Source organism: Diceros bicornis, chromosome 11, assembly GCF_020826845.1.
Source record: "Diceros bicornis minor isolate mBicDic1 chromosome 11, mDicBic1.mat.cur, whole genome shotgun sequence".
Lineage (NCBI taxonomy): Eukaryota > Metazoa > Chordata > Mammalia > Perissodactyla > Rhinocerotidae > Diceros > Diceros bicornis.
In genome coordinates, this window is record NC_080750.1 from 41,165,138 (window position 1) to 41,184,228 (window position 19,091).

General features: G+C 37.1%; 1 protein-coding gene and 1 non-coding gene across 10 annotated transcripts in view; one reads left to right on the top strand and one right to left on the bottom strand.

Moving 5' to 3' along the window:
• The window catches only part of ARFIP1 (ADP ribosylation factor interacting protein 1), a 133,620-nt gene extending 122,543 nt beyond the window's left edge, over positions 1–11,077 (top strand). For all 9 annotated transcript variants that reach the window (XM_058550207.1, XM_058550210.1, XM_058550208.1 and 6 more), the window contains one exon: positions 9,213–11,077. In XM_058550207.1, coding sequence (XP_058406190.1) covers positions 9,213–9,368 — 156 coding nt within the window. In that variant the 3' untranslated portion in view covers positions 9,369–11,077. The remainder of the gene's footprint in view (positions 1–9,212) is intronic.
• Positions 2,190–2,298, bottom strand: LOC131411626 (U6 spliceosomal RNA). Its single transcript, XR_009221610.1, has one exon. It is a non-coding gene; the product is annotated as a U6 spliceosomal RNA (small nuclear RNA).
• Positions 11,078–19,091: the final 8,014 nt, after the last annotated feature.

Consider the following 19,091-nt stretch of genomic DNA (forward strand, 5'->3'; position numbering starts at 1 on the left):
ATGTGTGTTCATATCCTCTGCCCATTTTTTGATCCAGTTGTTAGATTTTTTTGTTGTTGAGTTGTATGAGTTCTTTATATATGTTAGAAATTAACCCCTTGTTGGACATATGATTTGCAAATATTTTCTCCCAGTGGCTGGGTTGTCTTTTCATTTTGTTGATAGTTTCCTTTGCTGTGCAGAAGCTTTTTAGTTTGATGTAGTTCCATTTGTTTATTTTTTCTTTTGTGTCCCTTGCCTGACAAGACATGGTATTCAAAACGATACCTCTAAGACCAGTGTCCGAGAGCATACTTCTTATGTTTTCTTCTAGGAGTTTTATGGTTTCAGGTCTTACATTCAAGTCTTTAATCCATTTTGAGTTAATTTTTGTGTATAGTGTAAGATAGTGGTCTACTTTCATTCTTTTGCACATGGCTGTCCAGTTTTCCCAACAGCATTTATTGAAGAGACTTTCCTTTCTCCATCGTTATGTTCTTGGCTCCTTCGTCAAAGATTAGCTGTCCACAGATGAGTGGTTTTATTTCTGGGCTCTGAGTTCTGTTCCATTGATCTGTGTGTCTGTTTTTGTGCCAATACCGTGCTGTTTTGATTACTATAGCTTTGTAGTATATTTTGAATTCAGGGAGTGTGATACCTCCAACTCTCTTCTTTTTTCTCAGGATTGCTTTGGCTGTTCAGGGTCTTCTGTTGTTCCATATAAACTTTAGGATTCTTCTATTGGTGAAGAATGTCATTGGCATTCTGATTGGGATTGCATTGAATCTGTAGATTGCTTTAGGTAATATGGACGTTTTAACTATGTTTATTCTTCCAATCCATGAGCATGGAATATCTTTCCATTTCTTTATGTCTTCTTCGATTTCTTTCACTAATGTCTTATAGCTTTCAGTGTATAGGTCTTTCTCCTCCTTGGTTAAATTTATCCCTAGATATTTTATTCTTTTTTGGTGATTGTAAATGGGATTGTATTCTTGATTTCTCCTTTTGCTAGCTTGTTATTAGTGTATAGAAATGCAGTTGATTTTTGTATGTTGATTTTGTACCCTGCAACTTTACTGTGTGGGTTAATTATTTCTGATAGTTTTTTGGTGGACTCTTTATGGTTTTCTATATATAGAATCATGTCATCTGCAAATGGTGACAGTTTTACTTCTTCCTTTCCAATTTTGATCCCTTTTTTCTTTTTCTTGCGTAATTGCTCTGGCTGAAACTTCCAATACTGTGTTGAACAAGAGTGGTGAAAGTGGGCATCCTTGTCTTGTTCCTGTTCTCAGGGGAATGGCTTTCAGTTTTTCACCATTGAATATGATGTTGGCTGTGGGTTTGTCATATATGGCCTTTATTATGTTGAGGTACTTTCCTTCTATGCCTGTTTTATTTACAGTTTTTATCATAATGGATGTTGGATCTTGTCAAATGCTTTCTCTGTGTCTGTTGAGATGATCATATGATTTTTATGGCTCATTTTGTTAATGTGGTGTATCACATTGATTGATTTGCAGATGTTGGACCATCCCCTGCATCTCTGGAATAAATCCCACTTGTTGATGATGTATGATCCTTTTAATGTGTTGTCGTATTCAGTTTGCTAATATTTTGTTGAGGATTTTTGCATGTATGTTCATCAGCGATATTGGCCTGTAATTTTCCTTTTTTGTGTTGTCCACATCTGGTTTTAGTATCAGGGTAAGCTGGCCTCTTCAGTTTTTCAGAAGAGTTTGAGAAGGATAGATATTAAATCTTCTTTGAATGTTTAGTGGAATTCTTCAGAGAAGCCTTCTGGTCCTGGACTTTTGTTTTTTGGGAGGTTTTTGAGTACTGTTTCAATCTCTTTACTTGTGATCAGTCTATTCAGATTCTCTGTTTCTTCTTGATTCAGTTTTGGGAGGTTTTATGATTCTAAGAATTCATGCATTTCTTCTAGGTTATCCAATTTGTTGGTGTATAGCTTTTCATAGTATTGTCTTACGATCCTTTGTATTTCCATGGTGTTCATTGTAATTTCTCCCCTTTCATTTCTGATTTTATTTATTTGAGTCTTCTCTGTTTTTATTTTAGTGAGTCTGGCTAAAGGGTTGTCAATTATGTTTATCTTCTCAAAGAACCAGATCTTAGTTTCATTGATCCTATTGTGTTTAGTCTCTGTTTCATCTATTTCTGCTCTGATTTTTATTATTTCCTTCCTTAAAAATATGGAACGCTTCACGAATTTGCATGTCATCCTTGCACAGGGGCCATGCTTATCTCCTCTGTATCATTCTAATTTTTTAGTATATATGCTGCAGAAGCAAGCACTTATTTGCTTTTTTTTTTTGGTGAGAAAGATTAGCCCTGAACTAACATCTGTTGCCAATCCTCCTCTTTTTGCTGAGGAAGATTGGCCCTGAGCTAACATCTGTGCCCATCTTCTTCTACTTTGTATATGAGACACCGCCACAGCATGGCTTGATGAGCGGTGTGCAGGTTCACGCCCAGGATCCGAACCTGTGAACCCCAGGCCACCGAAGCGGAGTGTGGGAAACCAACCACTACGCCATTGGGCCAGCCCCTGTTTGCTCTTTTTAATTGAGTTGTTTTTGGTTTGTGGGAGTTCTTCACATTTTCTAGAAACATATCCTTTGTCAGTACGTGTATTGCAGATACCTTCCCCAGTTTCTAACTTGTCTTTTCTTTTCACTATCTTTGGATGAATAGAAATTCTGAATTTTAATGTAATTTAATTTACCAGTCTTTTCCTTTATAATTTATGATTTTTTGGCTTTAAGAAGTTCTTTCATATCTAAAGTCATCTGGGAACTTTTCCATCCTTTTTCAAAACATGTTGCCCTCAGAGTTCTCCTTTAGCAATCCCTGACAGCCTGTTCTCCAGAAGAGATCTGAAACTCAGTCACACTGGCAGAGGTGACTGAAAACATCTCAATTTTAGAAAACATTTCTATGTAAATGGGAATCAAATGAGAGATAGCCTGTAATGTTTTATTTTATTTTACTTATTTTTTGCTAGTTATAAATTTAATTGACCAATGTCTTAGAGGAAAGAGATTTGGTCCTGAAATCAAACTTTACCCATGTGTGGTGAACCCTGCTTATAACCTTAATTAGAATAATTTGACCTTACTACAGTCATGTGCTGCATAACAACACTTGGGTCAATGACAGGCTGCATATACAATGGTGATCCTATAAGTTTAGCACCATATATCCTAGGTGTGTAGTAGGCTATACCATCCTGGTTTGTCTAAGTACACTCAATGATGTTCACACAATGACTGAAATGCCTAACAATGTATTTCTTAAAACATATCCCCGTCCTTAATTGACACGCAACTGTAGATATTTATGCAAATCAGTTTATCATTTTAGAGCTTGTTTGAAAAGTGATTGCAATGTAAAACTTTTCTGTCTAGACATAGAAAGTCAATATGAATTAGTAAAAGTCTATTTTATGTTGGGCAACAGAATTATACTCAGAGACTGAGACTGTCTTTGCCAGTAGTTTAACACAGGTTCACTGGAGGAATTAAAATGATTTCACAAGCCAGTAGCATACAAAATAATGTCTCTTAATAAGCCAGTAAAGAAATTTGATGTTAGTGCCGTCAGGTCAATGCCAACTCCTAGCGACTCTGCGTACAGCAGAGTGGAACTCTGCCCAGCCTTTTGTGCTATCCTCTCACCTTCTGGCGCTGTGTCAGACAACACTCCACTGCTACTCATAGGGTTTTCCTGGCCAATTTTTTCGGAAGTGAGTGGCTGGGTCCTTCTTCCTAGTCTGTCTGAGACTGGAAGCTTTGCTGAAACCTGTCCACTACTGGTGACCCTGCTGGTGTTTGAAATACCAATGGCATAGCTTTCAGCATCACAGCTACACACAACTGCCACAATATGACAACCGACAGAAGGGTGGTGTGGTTCTCTGACCAGAAACCAGGCGCCTGCGTGACAGCACCAAATCTTAACCACTAGACCACCAGGCCTGGCTAATAAAGAAATAACATACTCCAAACCAATGATAGATTAATCACACTATTGCTCCAAGCAAGGGGAGATGAAAAGAGTACAGTCCCAATTTAGTTCAAGGTGTACCTTTGTATGAATTGGTACTTGGGAGAGACAGCTTAGCCAACCGAGAGCTGCCAGTGCAAAACGTAAGTACTTTGTTGCTAGAGCACGAGGTTAGGGAACGACTGGCGCCAGTGTTGATGAGCAAGCTAATCTTTGAGGGGCCACTGCATGGCTTCCGAGACTGCCAGTAAAAGAGTTGCCTTTATCATGGCAGGAGCTGAATGCCCCAAAGTCTTCAGAGTTGTTTAGGTCAGCAAAGAGTTGCTGTGCCCAGACCAAAAACTCTTGAATAGTCCTCACAACTTTCAGTGTTTATAGTCTAAATGTCCCCTTGCCAAAGTTGCTTCTCCACATGTTCTTACTGATAAGCCCCCCAGCAGTGTTCATCTAGCAGAGCTACTGAGTGTTTATCAATGACAACAGATGAGAGATGGTGACATCCTGACACAGTTGACATCATTCTTGTATCAAAAACAACTTCATTTGAGCCATAAACAAGTGGAAAAAAACATATTCACGTAAGTCATAAACAAGTGGATTTGAAATCATGTTAAACCAATATACAACACAACAAAGTCTGTATTAAGAATGTTTTAAACAAACTTTACGTGTAATACTGTTAACTTGAATGGTGCTAACCAATTAATAATCTGGAAGAAATTAAGTACCTCTGTGGTGTTTGAAAAATGTGTTCATTTTAGAAGCACAGAATCATGAGGTTGTAAAGGGACGCTTAAAGGTTCTTCTGAGGTGATCTGTCAAGCAGAGGAATTCCTTCTGTAGCATCCCTGGCTGTTTTCTGCCCTTAGATTGAAGGCCGTGCATGTCAAGGCAGTCAGTGTTAATAAGCCAACTGTGCCGCTGCAATCTTTTCAACAAAATTTATTTGCTTAGCACACACCTTTTTTTCATTGTGCTAAGATAAACTTCACATCAATGTCTATCTTTGAAAAGGAAAAAACTATCTGTGTTTCTTCTTTCACACTCACAACACTTCTCAAACACTTCTGACACCAGCTGTGTATTTTTTCCCACACGGACCAATTCTCTCATTCTCCAGACACCAGCTGGGTGTCCTGCAATTCAATTCAGTTCTGACACTGTTCAGACACCAATCGAAAATCCAGCTTGTCACCTGTGCTTCTGACCAACTGGCTATAAATTGAAGGTTCCCACAACCCCTCCTCAGGTTCAATTATTTGCTAGAGGTGCTCACAGAATTCAGGAAAACAGTTTACTTACTAGATCACTAGTTTGTTACAAAGATTATTAAAGGATACAAATGAACAGACAAATGAAGAGGCGCTGGAATGTCCTGAGCACAAGAGCTTGTGTCACACAAGTTTGGAGTGCACCACCCTCCTGGCGTGTGGATAGGTTCACCAACACAGAGGCTCTCCAAACCCCATACGTTAGAGATTTTTATGAAGTCCTCATTATGCAGTCATGATTGATTAAATCATTGTCCATTGGTGATTAGTTCAATCTGTTGCCCCCTCTCACCTCCCTGGATGTGGGGGTGAAAATTCCCACCCTCCAATTACTATTTAGTTCCCCTGGCAACCAACCCCCACCCTGTAGTTATCTAGGGGCTTTCCAGAAATCTCCTCATTAACATAATTCAGGTGTGGTTAAAAAGGATTTGTTATGAAAAACAGAAGACACTCTTTTCACCTTTATAGCTCTGAGCTATTTCAGGAACAGGACAAGAGACCAAATATTATAACAAAAGATGCTTCCATGGCTCTTATCACTTAGGAAATTACCAGGGTTTTAGGAGCTTTGTGCTAGGAATGAGGATGAAGACCAAGTACATATATATATATGTGTGTGTGTGTGTGTATATGTGTATATATATTCCTTATTATAAATCAAAATATCACAATCTTACTTTTTACAAGGTCCAAATCAGTAGGTTCTAAATAAATGACATTTATTTAGACAAATGAAGACAAAGAAAAGTCAGTGTCGTTTGAAGATTTGACTGTCAAATAGGTAAACTTAGATTCCACTGAAATTGAATGAGTGCTTATTCTGTGTCAGACAGTGTGCTGGGTAGTATCTCATTTCATTTAACCCTTACAACAACACTACAAATTCAGTTTGGTGATGGCATCCCCGATAAACAGATAAAGACCTTGGCCAGTGAAGTTAGAAGTGACCTGTGCCTGGTGTCTCAAAGAAAACTGGGAAGTGGTACAACTAAGATTGGCACTCATGCGTCCCAATTCCAAAGCTCTTTCTGGTAATTTCTATCAAGGACCAGTACGAATAACTGGAGATATTTTACTAATGACCTAGATGAATAACAAACACAAATTCAGGGAGGCCATGACCAATACCAAATTATGCCTAATGCAGCTATTAGGTCTTCCTAGGAAGTTGGAAGTAAAAGTTTTCAAAGATGGTATATTACATTTACTCCAGAACTGGAGTTAGGTCTTGGGGCGGGTTAAGCATTTTTGCCCTTCTTGTTTGAATCTCTGTTCCCTAGCTGCTTTGTCTCTCAATTTCTCTCATGTATCACAACCACCCCTGACTCCTAACCTCCCCAGATAGAGGCCTTTCTTCAGTTCCTTGATTTTTCAGCCAGCTTAGCCTTTTCTCTTTCTGAGCCTGTCCTCCCCCTTTGACTTGCCTCCTTTTCACTGTTTTCTAAAACCCTTATTCACTACTAGGAAACTGCAGTCTGTACCTTCTTCATAGATGTTACCAGTTAGCTTTTGCTGCATAACAGAACACCCAAAACTAAGTGGCCTAGCACAATAGTGATTTATTATTTCCCACAATCGTGTGGGTTGGGTAGGGGGGTTCTCCTGGTTTCACTTTCTACTGGAAGGCCTGCTGGGCGCTGCGCAGCTGGAGTGGCTCGTCCTCTTTCTCTCTGGGCTTTCATCCCAAAGGAGGCTAGACCTGGCTTCCTCACAGGGTGGCGGCAGTAGTCCTAGAGGGCAAGCACTTGCATGATGCCTCATTTTCTAATGTTAATGCCCAAGCTCATTTTCATTGTAGAAGACTCCCCCCAGGGTGTGGATATTGACAGGGGTGATTTTTTGGGGCCATTATTATAAGAATTCACTGTAATGGAATACCTCACTCACCTTCTAGAAACCTACTTTTCCTATAATTATCCTGTTTCCTTAAAAATTGCCCCTAGGTTGAAGCTCGTCATCTTTTGAAATATCCCCCAGATCTCAGAACCAGAGAGCAGGGGAGTTAGAGTTCTCCTGTCCTGGTGTTCACCTCCAGCCTTTCTTGAAAAAACCCTACTCTCCCCACAAGTGCCTTTTTTTTTTTTAAGTTAACCTGATGTATTTTTTCTACCCATTTATCATGCTAATCATCATTTTCTGCTGCCCTGTGCCTTACTTATCTTTGTTCTTTTGCATCCATAGTACGGTTGCCTGCTATACATACTGTTGACTGTTTTGTTGTTGTCCTTGTTGACCCGGCCACAAAGGTTTTCATGTAGAGAGGTTGCAGGCCTTAAATGTCTAACCAGATAAATTCAAGATATACCTCTTTTAGTTTGTACAGACATTTTCTAGTTTTCATTGTTTCATGCTATGTGGTCCTTTTAAACTATATCCCTGCCAGAAACTTTATCTTTGTTAGAGGAAGAGAAAAAATTCCTTTTGTTTTAAACAACTTTTAGGTGAATCAGCAGCGCCAGATGCCCTAAAGGTTTGAGTAGTCAGAGAGTTAACCCAACTTCTTCTCAAGCCTTGAGATATTAATTCCCTGGGTGTCAATACTTACTTTATTTCTTACCTCTTTCCTCCCTTTCCCCTTCCCCAAAGAATGTAAGCTCAGGAGGGTAGGGATTTTTTTCTATATCTCCAAGACCTAGAACAGTGCCTGGCACATAGGCAATATTTAACTAATATTTGTTGAATGAATAAATGAATGGAATAAAAAGATGTCTAAGATATTTTAAGTAAAAACCAGTTACTGAAAGTGTGCATAGTGCAATCCATTTATGTTTTTTAAATATTGTATATATCCCTAGAAAATTTCTCAAAGGATACACCATAAAATGTTAACAGTGACTCTCTGAGGTGAGAGGGGAGGGGAATAAGTGCAGACAGTGGATCAGGAGGTTTTACTTTATAATCTTGGGCATATGTTATTTTTATAATATTTTAATTTTAAAAATAAAGGATTTTACAAATCAAAAATATCCAATATAAATATGTTTGTTATTTCCTTTAAAGAGGTAGAGGAATGAAGAAATGGCTAGAGACTATGTGTGTGTATGTTTATGTGTATATAATATAGTGAATACGGATGTCATATCATATATAAAATGTTATAACCAATTTTTGCACTTAGCATCATATATCAGATGTTTTTATATCACTACAAGTTTTTAAAGCTCAGTTTTAATGAATATTGCATCGGATGGGTAAATCAGAGTGTATTTTATACTTTATTGTTGAACATTTGGTAGTTATAAAAAAGACCTCAGGAAGCAACTTTATTCATAAATCTTTGTGATACTTTGCTGATTTGTTTAAGAAAGATTCATAGAGGTAGTGTTAACTTGATTAAAACATTCTCTTTTTATTCCATTCATTTATTCATTCAACATATCATTAGAAGTAATAAGCAATTGAAAATAACTGAGAGTCATGAGAACTTTGAGTAAATTGGCTTTCTGGGCAACACTTGCTGCCACTGGTTTGATTCTTTGCAGAGAACTGCAGAATTTAAAAGTATATAGCCTTCTCAGTTTTACATACAGTTTAGCCTTAATGATGTCCATACTTGGTATATAGCATATATCATACAGTAATTATTTATGTATAATTTTGCCTCTTCAATATTTGATTTTGAATATTTAGTTTGAGGGGGATTTAATGATATTTTTAATTAATGCTCTCAATAACATTTGAAAACGATTAACAGAGTATGTATTTAGCTTCTTAAACTGACCTGTTCCCTTTAGGGAAATTAAAAAGTCATCAAAGGCTCAGTGACCCTGTCAAGCAATGTACAATTTGTGTGTGTCAAATACTTTGTCATTATTAAAACAGCTTTTCCTAAGGAGAGCTTGCTATTTAATTAAGACATGTAATAAATCACCTCATATTTCGTTGTCATTGGTGGTAATGCTTGGTCTTGTAACTCTGCCCCGTTCACAGGTTAAAGTATTACACAATCAGCTGGTCCTTTTCCACAATGCCATTGCCGCTTACTTCGCTGGGAATCAGAAGCAGCTTGAACAGACACTTAAACAGTTCCATATCAAATTGAAAACCCCCGGAGTGGATGCCCCATCTTGGCTTGAAGAACAGTAAAATCACACCTGGAAGAAAAAAAAAGAAAGTCACGTTGTTATATTGCTAAACAAACCTAATAAGAATTAAGCAGAGTTGGGGAAAGAGGGAAGGAGTGACAACCATTATAGTGATTCTTGCACAAACAGCTTTAATTTTTCCCTTTTTCATACTTTAACAATTGAACTGTTAAATTTGGTAGGAAGGTGGGTGGTTTTAATGTAAACATAATTTCTATAATCTGAACATAATAATTTTCCTTTTTGAGAAATCCTTTTGTATTGTGAGGGTTGATGGCTATTTCTGTAGTTTGAAAACATCTAATATAGATTTGCACTGACAAGACAAAAATTCAAGGGTTTTGGTCCTTGAAATGAGGGCCAGTTGTAACTTTTCCAAAGGGAGGTTTACATGATTTGTATCAACATCAGATATTTTATATATGAATATATTAAACATCTTTAAGAGATTCATTTTCATGTATTGTCTTAAAGAAAAAAGAAACTATTTTGCAGAGTAAAATTCTATGGTTTTCCTGCAGCATCCACACAGAGGTGGCAGCTCTAATGAATGACTGATTGGCTTGTGGAGTTGTGGCAAATAACTTTTTAAAAATGAATCTGTACCATTGTAGTTCTGTTTAACCTTTTTTTAAAAAAACGCAGGAATCACACTGTCATTTCTGTGAGGCTTTTGAGCTTATGAATTTGCATCACCCAAAGTCACTGGGCAGTGATGTTAGCAATTTCTTTTGATTCATAATGAAACCTGCTTAAGAGAATTTTTTTTGACAGGTGGACTTGGAAATAGAAATTGTTGATGGTTTCTAGAGTAGAAATCTGTGCTCAGAAAGCTAATTTTTGGGTAAATTCCATCTTGACAGAAGTGAATTCCTAGACAGCTTTCATTGACTTCCATATGTAACAATACCGGTTAAGCCTTAAATCACAGATATGTGCCTTCTCAGATACAATAATTCTCATTCAACCAATGTACATAATCCATAAAGATACCCCTTTCAGATAATGTTTGACGTGTCTGTTCCTTCCTTGGAAAGGAGCACTGTGTATAAATGTTGGGTTTCTTTGTATTAGGTTAAACCACATTTAAGGTTTAAGGGGAAATCAACTTTTGAATTTACTGTTTCGTTTTTCTTCATTCCTTTTGCGGAATAAGAAGACAGGAATTTTTTTCATTTGAGTAATGGAAAGGTAATATGGGACAGTGTGGTGCTAACAAGAAGAAAGGGGATTGGAAAGGCCAGTACTGTTTTAGTTGCTCAGCACTGTTGGTTCTGTGTTATGTGATTGGCCTGTCCACTGTGTGGTTCTGTCAGTAATGGAATCCTTTTGAAATATAAGTTCTCTTGATTTTTGTCATAGACATAAATTAATATTTTGAGAGGTATCTCTTCACCTGTTCATTTGTTTTGTGTTGAAATGAAGTACTTAAATTACTGTTATACATGAACTTTGTGGACTGTAAGATTTGTTATATATGTTCAAATGCCTTTTAGCTGGCTTTTTAATATGCTTGTTTTCAGTGCTTAATTCAATGTAATGTGACTGTAAATCATAAACCTATTTTAAATCATTCCTCCTGTATATTTGTACTCTGAGAGAGCCTTTTATTCTTCCAGCAGAATTACTACTTGTGATAGTTATTTACATTCCCCAGAATGTACCTCTGGTGTGAATTTTGTATTCTTATTAAAAGTGTTTGCTGCAGTACCTTGTTTTTGTGGCTCTACATTATTTAAAATAAGAAGCAACTACTTGGAAATTCTGAGGACATTTGATTTGTCTTTTCCAAATTTTAAAAACAATAACGGGCTGGCCCAGTGGCATAGTGATTAAGTTCACATGCTCCGCTTCAGCGGCCCAGGGTTTGTGGGTTCAGATCCCAGATGCAGACCTATGCACCACTCATCAAGCCATGCTGTGGTGGCTTCCCACGTACAAAATAGACGAAGATTGACACAAACGTTAGCTCAGGGACAATCTTCCTCAAGCAAAAAGAGGAAGATTGACAACAGGTGTGAGCTCAAGGTCACTCTTCCTCACCAAAAAAAAAATGATGCTTCTGTCACTTACAATTGTTTCATCTCTGTAAGTTATTCTTTTCCCTAAATCGAAACTTCTTTTGGGAGCACAACGTGCCCACTCTTACCACATTATAACAACAATTTTAGTGGCTAAGGAATTAGATAGTTTCATGGATCGATGATTTCTCAGAATAAACTGAAAATGTCAATGATTCTGAGTAGTGGGTACAGGTGCAAAAGAAATAAATTAACATATTAGCCAGTGGTATATTTATTTTGTTAGGAAAGTGATACATATTCATTGTAGAAAAAAAATTAGAGGATAATTTCAAAACATTGAAGATAAGTAACTTCCCAAGTAAGTACTGCATGGAACCAGCTAACCCCCTGAAGTTAGATATTTTAGTTACAGTTATTTATATTACAAGCTGTAGTTTGAATATCCTTAACATGCATGCATTCATTTTTGTACTCTTACCTGGTTATTACCTTAGGTTAGATTCTTAGAAGTGAAAATAAGCCTTCAAAATATATACATTTTTAAGATTTTATTATGTATTGCCAGTTTGCTTTCAAGAAAGATTTTGCCGGTTTACACATCCAGGAGCATACACGTGTGCCTGTGTAGCATATTTTTAAAGCCAGTATTCATAAAAGGACATAATGCGTATAATCAGCAGAACATCATAAATTTTTAAATGGAAAGGGAAAAATTGTCAGGAAGATAAAGGCTATACGATCAGGATTTGGGTTAGTTGTGAGGTATGGAGCAGGGGATAGATGGAAATGGCTGACTTTTCTCTCTTTAAAATATAAATTATTCAAGAAAAAAATGCACTGAGGAACAAGTCTGTGAAATTGAACTCTTCACACTGTTTTTGTGTGTGTGTGTGAGAGGAAGATCAGCCCTGAGCTAACATCCATGCTAATCCTCCTCTTTTTGCTGAGGAAGACCGGCTCTGAGCTAACATCTATTGCCAATCCTCGTCTTTTTTTTGTTTTCCCCCAAAGCCCCAGTAGATAGTTGTATGTCATAGCTGCACATCCTTCCAGTTGCTGTGTGAGACGAGGCCTCAGCATGGCCGGAGAAGCGGTGCATCAGTGCACATCCGGGATCCGAACCCGGGCTGCCAGTAGCAGAGCTCGAGCACTTAACCGCTAAGCCACAGGGCCGGCCCCTCAGTTTAAGAGGCTGGCTACTGGCGGCCCGGGTTTGGATCCCGGACGTGCACCGACGCACCGCTTCTCCGGCCATGCTGAGGCCGCGTCCCACATAACGGCAACTAGAAGGATGTGCAGCTATGACAGACAACTATCTACTGGGGCTTTGGGGGGCAAAAAAAAAGGACGAGGATTGGCAATTGATGTTAGCTCAGAGCCAGTCTTCCTCAGCAGAAAGAGGAGGATTAGCATGGGTGTTAGCTCAGGGCTGATCTTCCTCACACACACACACAAAAGATAAACTGAGGCATATTAAAAATTTTAAGAGTTTATTTGAGCAAAAATCTTTTCAAATCAGGCAGCACCAAACCAGAAGTGGTTAGGAGTGCTCCACTGACAGGAGCCAGGGGGCAAGACTATAGAGAAGACCAGGAAGCAAAGCAAGGAAATTATGTGATGGGCTATAGCTGAAGTGGTTGCCTTAATTGGGAAAGCCTAGTTGGCTATGATTGGTTGTCTTTAGGTTTTGATTTCTTAACCTTGAGGCATTTCAGGCTTCTGTAGGCTACTAAAGCATCAAAGCCATCTCAATCTAAAAGCCTCCTTATTTAATTAATTTAACAATCCCAAAGCTTCCAGATCTTAGGGCCCAGGAAGGACCTGGGCTTGCAGAAACAATTTAGCTAAAATCTACACTTTAAGAAGCAGCTTTTCCAAATGGAAAGCACACTGATAATGTTACTGAAGCTTATCCCACAGAGTGTGAAACTAGAAGCTTCCTTAGAGATTATCTGTTTTAACGCCCTTTTATTACAGAAGAGGACACAAAGGCCCAAAAATATGTTACACTGACTAAGCCAAGCCCCATCTCCAAATGTAATGCCAGATGATTATTTGCAACTAAATATATGAATTCCCCTTTAAATCCTGCCATTTCAACTACATAATTAATGTGTCAAGAGTATCGTTTCTTCTACTAAAGTACAGTGCGTATTAAATGTCTTCTCAGTTGAAAAAAATAAATTTATCCACCCGCAAATGGATTCATATTAGGTACATTTCAAAGTATATACAATGTTCATCCTTCCAATCCACTGATCTTTAACCTAAAGTATTCTGAAAAAGAAATCATGTGAACCTGAAAAGTGCTATATAAAGTAAAATTATGGGTATTGCAAAAGCTAAAGATAAGTGTCTTTTAATCATGGGACTATTCACTTGAAGAATAATTTATCTAACTCAAAATGTGCCCAGTCTCCTTTATCCATCACTGGAGGTGACTGTAGGTGTGAAAAACAAAAGCAAATTATCTAAATTGCTAGTTGAGTACAACATTTGTATATAATTTGTACTCATTTTTGTGACGTACTAAGAATGCCTGTATTTTGTAATAATGTTCCTAAATATCTTTTGCCAGTAGCTCTTTTGAACCTTTCAGTTGCCTAAGAGAGTTGAGACCATTTGAGATCCTTCATCACTCAATTCTAATCAAATTTAGGCTTTTAAAAATTCTGATGCCCCCTGTAAGACTGTAGTTTTTTATATTGGCTAATAAGACTATCCAGTTGTGAGACTATTTTCTGATCAGAAGGCCAGTTATATTTTGCATTCGTTCAAAGCTTTTCCAAGGGCCACAGGTCCTTTACTACTTTCACAATACAGCAAGACCTATTAAAATAGAATGACAATGCAAACAGCTTTCCTCTTTTGAGGACTTTCATTAAATTCTATTCTGTGTTCCCACTTGAAGGTTTCCTGCTCCACAGAGTTACTGGCATAAATGAGCCTTTATAATGAATTGCCAAGTAGTCCTCCTAATGTTCAGGAAACTATGAAGCTCAGCTTTGTTTTTGTGAAATAAAGGTTGACTCTTAGTAGTTTATGTTTTGTTTTGTTTTGTTTTGTTTTGAGGGAGATTGGCCCCGCGCTGACATCTATTGCCAGTCTTCCTCTTTTTTTTTTCTTTTTTCTCACCAAAGCCCCAGTACTTAGTTGTGTATCATAATTGTAGAGTTGTAGCTCTTCTATATGGGATGCCACCCTAGCATGGCTTGATGAGTGAGTGGGTCCTCACCCAGGATCCGAACTGGCGAACCCTGGGCCGCTGAAGCAAACGCGATAAATTAACTGCTATGCCACCAGGCTGGCCCCTAGTTTATGTATTTTAAATGAGAACTATTTGTTTTTCTGGTGTTAATTCTGAAATGGAAAGACGAGATGATCCACGTGAGGAAAGGAAATTAGACCCAGTGTGAGAACTGTAATCCTATTTCTGTGCAGTTAATTGATTAATATACCATCAGAGCTGGGAATTTCAATGACATTTTTACAAATGAAACTTCCACAAAAAAACAAAACCACGGTTTGTTTTGTTTGGGCGTATGCTAGGCTTTGCCATAAGCATCCTCTGTCAAAGACTGTGAGCTTTCTGCAACTGGTTTGTCGTGAGTTGTTGATTCATAAGGAAGACGAAAGAGGAAAAAGACACCATTTTGTTGATCTTAAACAAAAGCAACTTTCCATGATTTACACTTTCATATCACTTTGCTTTTGGTACAGGTGTGTGTGTTTGTATAAATATCTTCGGGGTGAAATGTACACCTTGCTGGCATGGGGCACATAAGGAAGAAAAATATAAACCATATTAGTCTTCACTTTATCTTGGAGATTTGATTATTAAAGTTCTAAAGAAAAAGCAAACTCTCACTGTAAAAAACACTTTTTTTTCCATTCAAATGAGTGGAGGGTATTATGGGGTACAGAGAGGGAAGATAACTTTAATCCTGTTAGCCTTGCTGAGAAGTTTTAAATTATGAAGTTTTTAGAAAAACAAAGTACTTAAATTATTTATATATGTGACTTTACTTTTATCCTCCCCTGAAATGATTTCTTTTTTTTTGGGTGCGTGTGTGTGTGAGATCAGCCCTGTGCTAACATCTGCCAATCCTTTTCTTTTTCTTTTTACTTTTTCTTTTCTTTTTTTTTTTTTTTGCTGAGGAAGACTGGCCCTGGGCTAACATCCATGCCCATCTTCCTCCACTTTATATGGGACACCACCACAGCATGGCTTGCCAAGCAGTGCGTCGGTGCGCGCCCGGGATATGAACCGGCGACCCCCGGGCCACCACAGCGGAGCGTGTGCACTTAACCACTTGCGCCACTGGGCTGGCCCCTGAAATGATTTCTAATTCTATATTAGGAAGCTTTTTATGGAAAACTACCTAAATTTTTATGCAGATAATTATAATTCTTTACTTTGAGGAATATATACTTATTACTCATTATTGGACTTGAAGCTCTTGAGAAAGGCACTGTATATGCTTTTTTATTCCTAATTCCTTAAATAGTTCTTAGCTCAAAGGAGCCATGTAATAAAAATATGTTCATTTTTTGATACAAAATTCAAATGCAGAAAAGCATTTGGTGGTTGCACTGCTATTTCATCTCAATGAGTTACAAAGGAGGCAGTACACTTATAATCTATTTCAAATCAATGTCAGGGTGTTACCTAAGATACTAGGATGTTTACAGAAGACTGGCCAGTTAAAGAAAATGTAGAAAGATTGGCAGAATTAGAAAATGATTTTGCAGCCCCCACTGAAATATTGATTCACACAAGGATCACCAATGTATGCTAAAATCATTAGAAATTGAAGGAAAATAGATCATGTCCAAAGTGTTACACCACATATTATTCAATTTGAAAGGGGAAAATGTACCATTAATAAGAGATTTGTGCTTACCGTCTAACTCAAGTGATCAAGGTCAGCATCACTAGTCACCTGATAATCATGTGCCTCCAGATATAATGCAATATAAATTATGCAATATTACAAGATATTTTTGCGGGAATTGTTTAACCTGAAACTGAAACTAATCAAGCCTTTTGCCTGAAATTCCAGTGTGTAGAAAATACAGAGGGTTAAGGAATAAGTTAAATGATACCATGAGGAATCAATTGGATAAATCCAGAATCTGGGACATTCTACAAGATAATTGGCTTGGTTTCTTTAAAAAGTCAGTCACAAAAAAAAATATTTTAGAAATATTGATATAAAATAAAAGAGATTTTAGATCACAGTTCAAAAAATAGCTATATAAAACATTTGGGGAACAACTGAGTAATTTGAATGTATATTTGATGCTACTAGGGACTTTTTGTTCATTTTTTTAGATATGGTAATATATTGTGGTAATGTAGGGAATAGCCTTATAGGAGATGTGAGCCTCAAGTATTTAAAGGTGAAATGGCATGATGTCTGCAATTTACTTTTATTTTATTTTATTGAGGTAATATTGGCTTATAACACTCTATAAATTTCAGGTGTACATTATTATATTTCAGCTTCTGTATAGACTACATCGTGTTCATCACCAATAGTCTAGCTTTTATCTGTCACCATACATATGTGCCCTTTACCCCTTTCGCCCTCCCCCCACCCTTTGCAATTTACTTTTAAATGGTTCAGCAAAAATATATACATTCATACATACTCACATATATAGAGAGAAAGCTGGAGGAGAGAAAGAGACAAGGAAGGAGAGAGAGTAGATATGGCAATATGTTAAATTCTTAAGTATGGCAATATGTTAGCAATTGCTGAAATAGGTGGGTGGATATGTGGGGTTTCGTTGTACTAGTCTTTCAGCTTTTCCTTATTTTAAAATTTTCATAATAAAAATTAAAAAAAAGAAAACTAGGATATTTGGTCCAGAAATGCAGGTAGAATCCTGCTAACTTTTCCCTCTTGCATCAGGGTGGCAATCAGGCTCTTTTTGGTACAGCCAATGACACCACTTGCTTCACTCCCACAGTTATCAGAATCCCTTTTCTAGCATGTGAAAGACATTGGTTTGTATTTGGAGACACAGAAATTCCAGAAAGTGTCAAGTTGAACAGTTTTCTGTTTATCAGTCAAGATTACAGAAACAAGGCGACTGAAGAAGCAGAAATAGTTTAATATCTGAGACTAATTAGAAAAAAGAAGTCATGTAGGAAAACATGCATTCACTAAACTAGATTTTTTTTCTCTCCTTTTTCTCCTCAACTTCCCAAATAGCTATTGGAAACTATAAGAGAAGTTAAGCCCAAAAATAGAACACTAATTTTATTTTAGCTTAATACCAATGCTTTCTTCTGTTTCAGTTTCTACCCCTCTTCTCAAAAATATGAATATACTACTATTCTGTACTACTGCTCTAGATTTTTTAAACTTAGCTGCTTATAGCTTCATTTATTTTAACAATTTAGACTGTTTAAAATAAATTATATTTGTACATTGGTAATTTTTAATAACTTATTTTCAATCTGAAAGGTATTTTTTGAGCTGGCCAAATTTCCCCTAAATCACACTTCTTAAATTAATAGCTTAAATCTTTAAAGAACTCCTCAAATAAATAATGGATGTTTATATTGTTCTCAAATTCTCTGTTTCCTGTTCTGTCATCCCTACCTTAGGTCAGAACAAGGAAAATCCTGTGGATTAAAATTTTCTAACTAGTTTACATCAATAACAGAAGCAGCAAAAAGCCGAGACAATGTTTTGAGGAGTGTTTACCATGGCAATGGTTGCTATATAATCACTGGTACTATCGAGTGAGTTGAAAAAAATCTGCGTAAGTTGAAACGGTCATGAGTATTTGCTGAATGACTGGTCAGCTTACCATGTTGACTTTCATCACGTGATTCCACTAACACCCTCAAGAGGTTCAGATGGTCCTTGAAGTGGCTCTAACAATTTCTTCTTGGAATGGTGTTGGCCACTAGAAAAGGCCAGACCTTTAATTCACCATTTAGGTTTCCTATGGTATGGTCTTTTAAAACATAATCTGTCTTTATATTCTGTAAACTTTATTTATCTAAAAAGGTTACTATATTTCTTTGTGAAGTTCAGTTAGCATTTTCCTCCAATTAAGCCAGCCATAAAATAAGAGAAATTAGTTAGAAATTGCAAATGAACAGCTCTAAGTCTAAAGATAATTTTTTTTTTTAAATATAGGAGAACTTGCCTAAACTTACAAGGGAAGGGAAAGTAAGTATTAAAGTTCATGGCAGGCTCTGGTCCTAACTTGCCTCTTTGTCCTCTAGAAAAAAAAAATACAATGACATAATAAAAGGCTGTTGTGCTGTCTTCGGGTTTTCAAGCTTTTGGAGTCACTATTTGTGCTCATGACTAGAGCAATGAAAACAAGTCTTTTTTTCCCAAGACACAGTAGCTTCAGTCCAAGCCACTCTAGACTTCCTTGCCAATGACCTCAGTAATGACCTTGATTTATTCTAGGAAGAACTCTGCCTGTTTAGTCCTTTTAGCCCATTTTTATGTGAATTTCTGTTCACTAGTCGTGAACTAAGAACACTCAATTAAGAAAAACTTCATTCATGACTAATTTCTAGTGTGCTGACTTTTCCTCTTATATTTTTTCCTTACAGTAGCCTCTTTGGAATCTTGTCCACCTACCCTATGGAAGCAGTTTACCCAAGCAGTGACAGAGCAGACAACTGTCCTACCAAGGGTGTGCTTAGTCTCTCCTCATTTGAA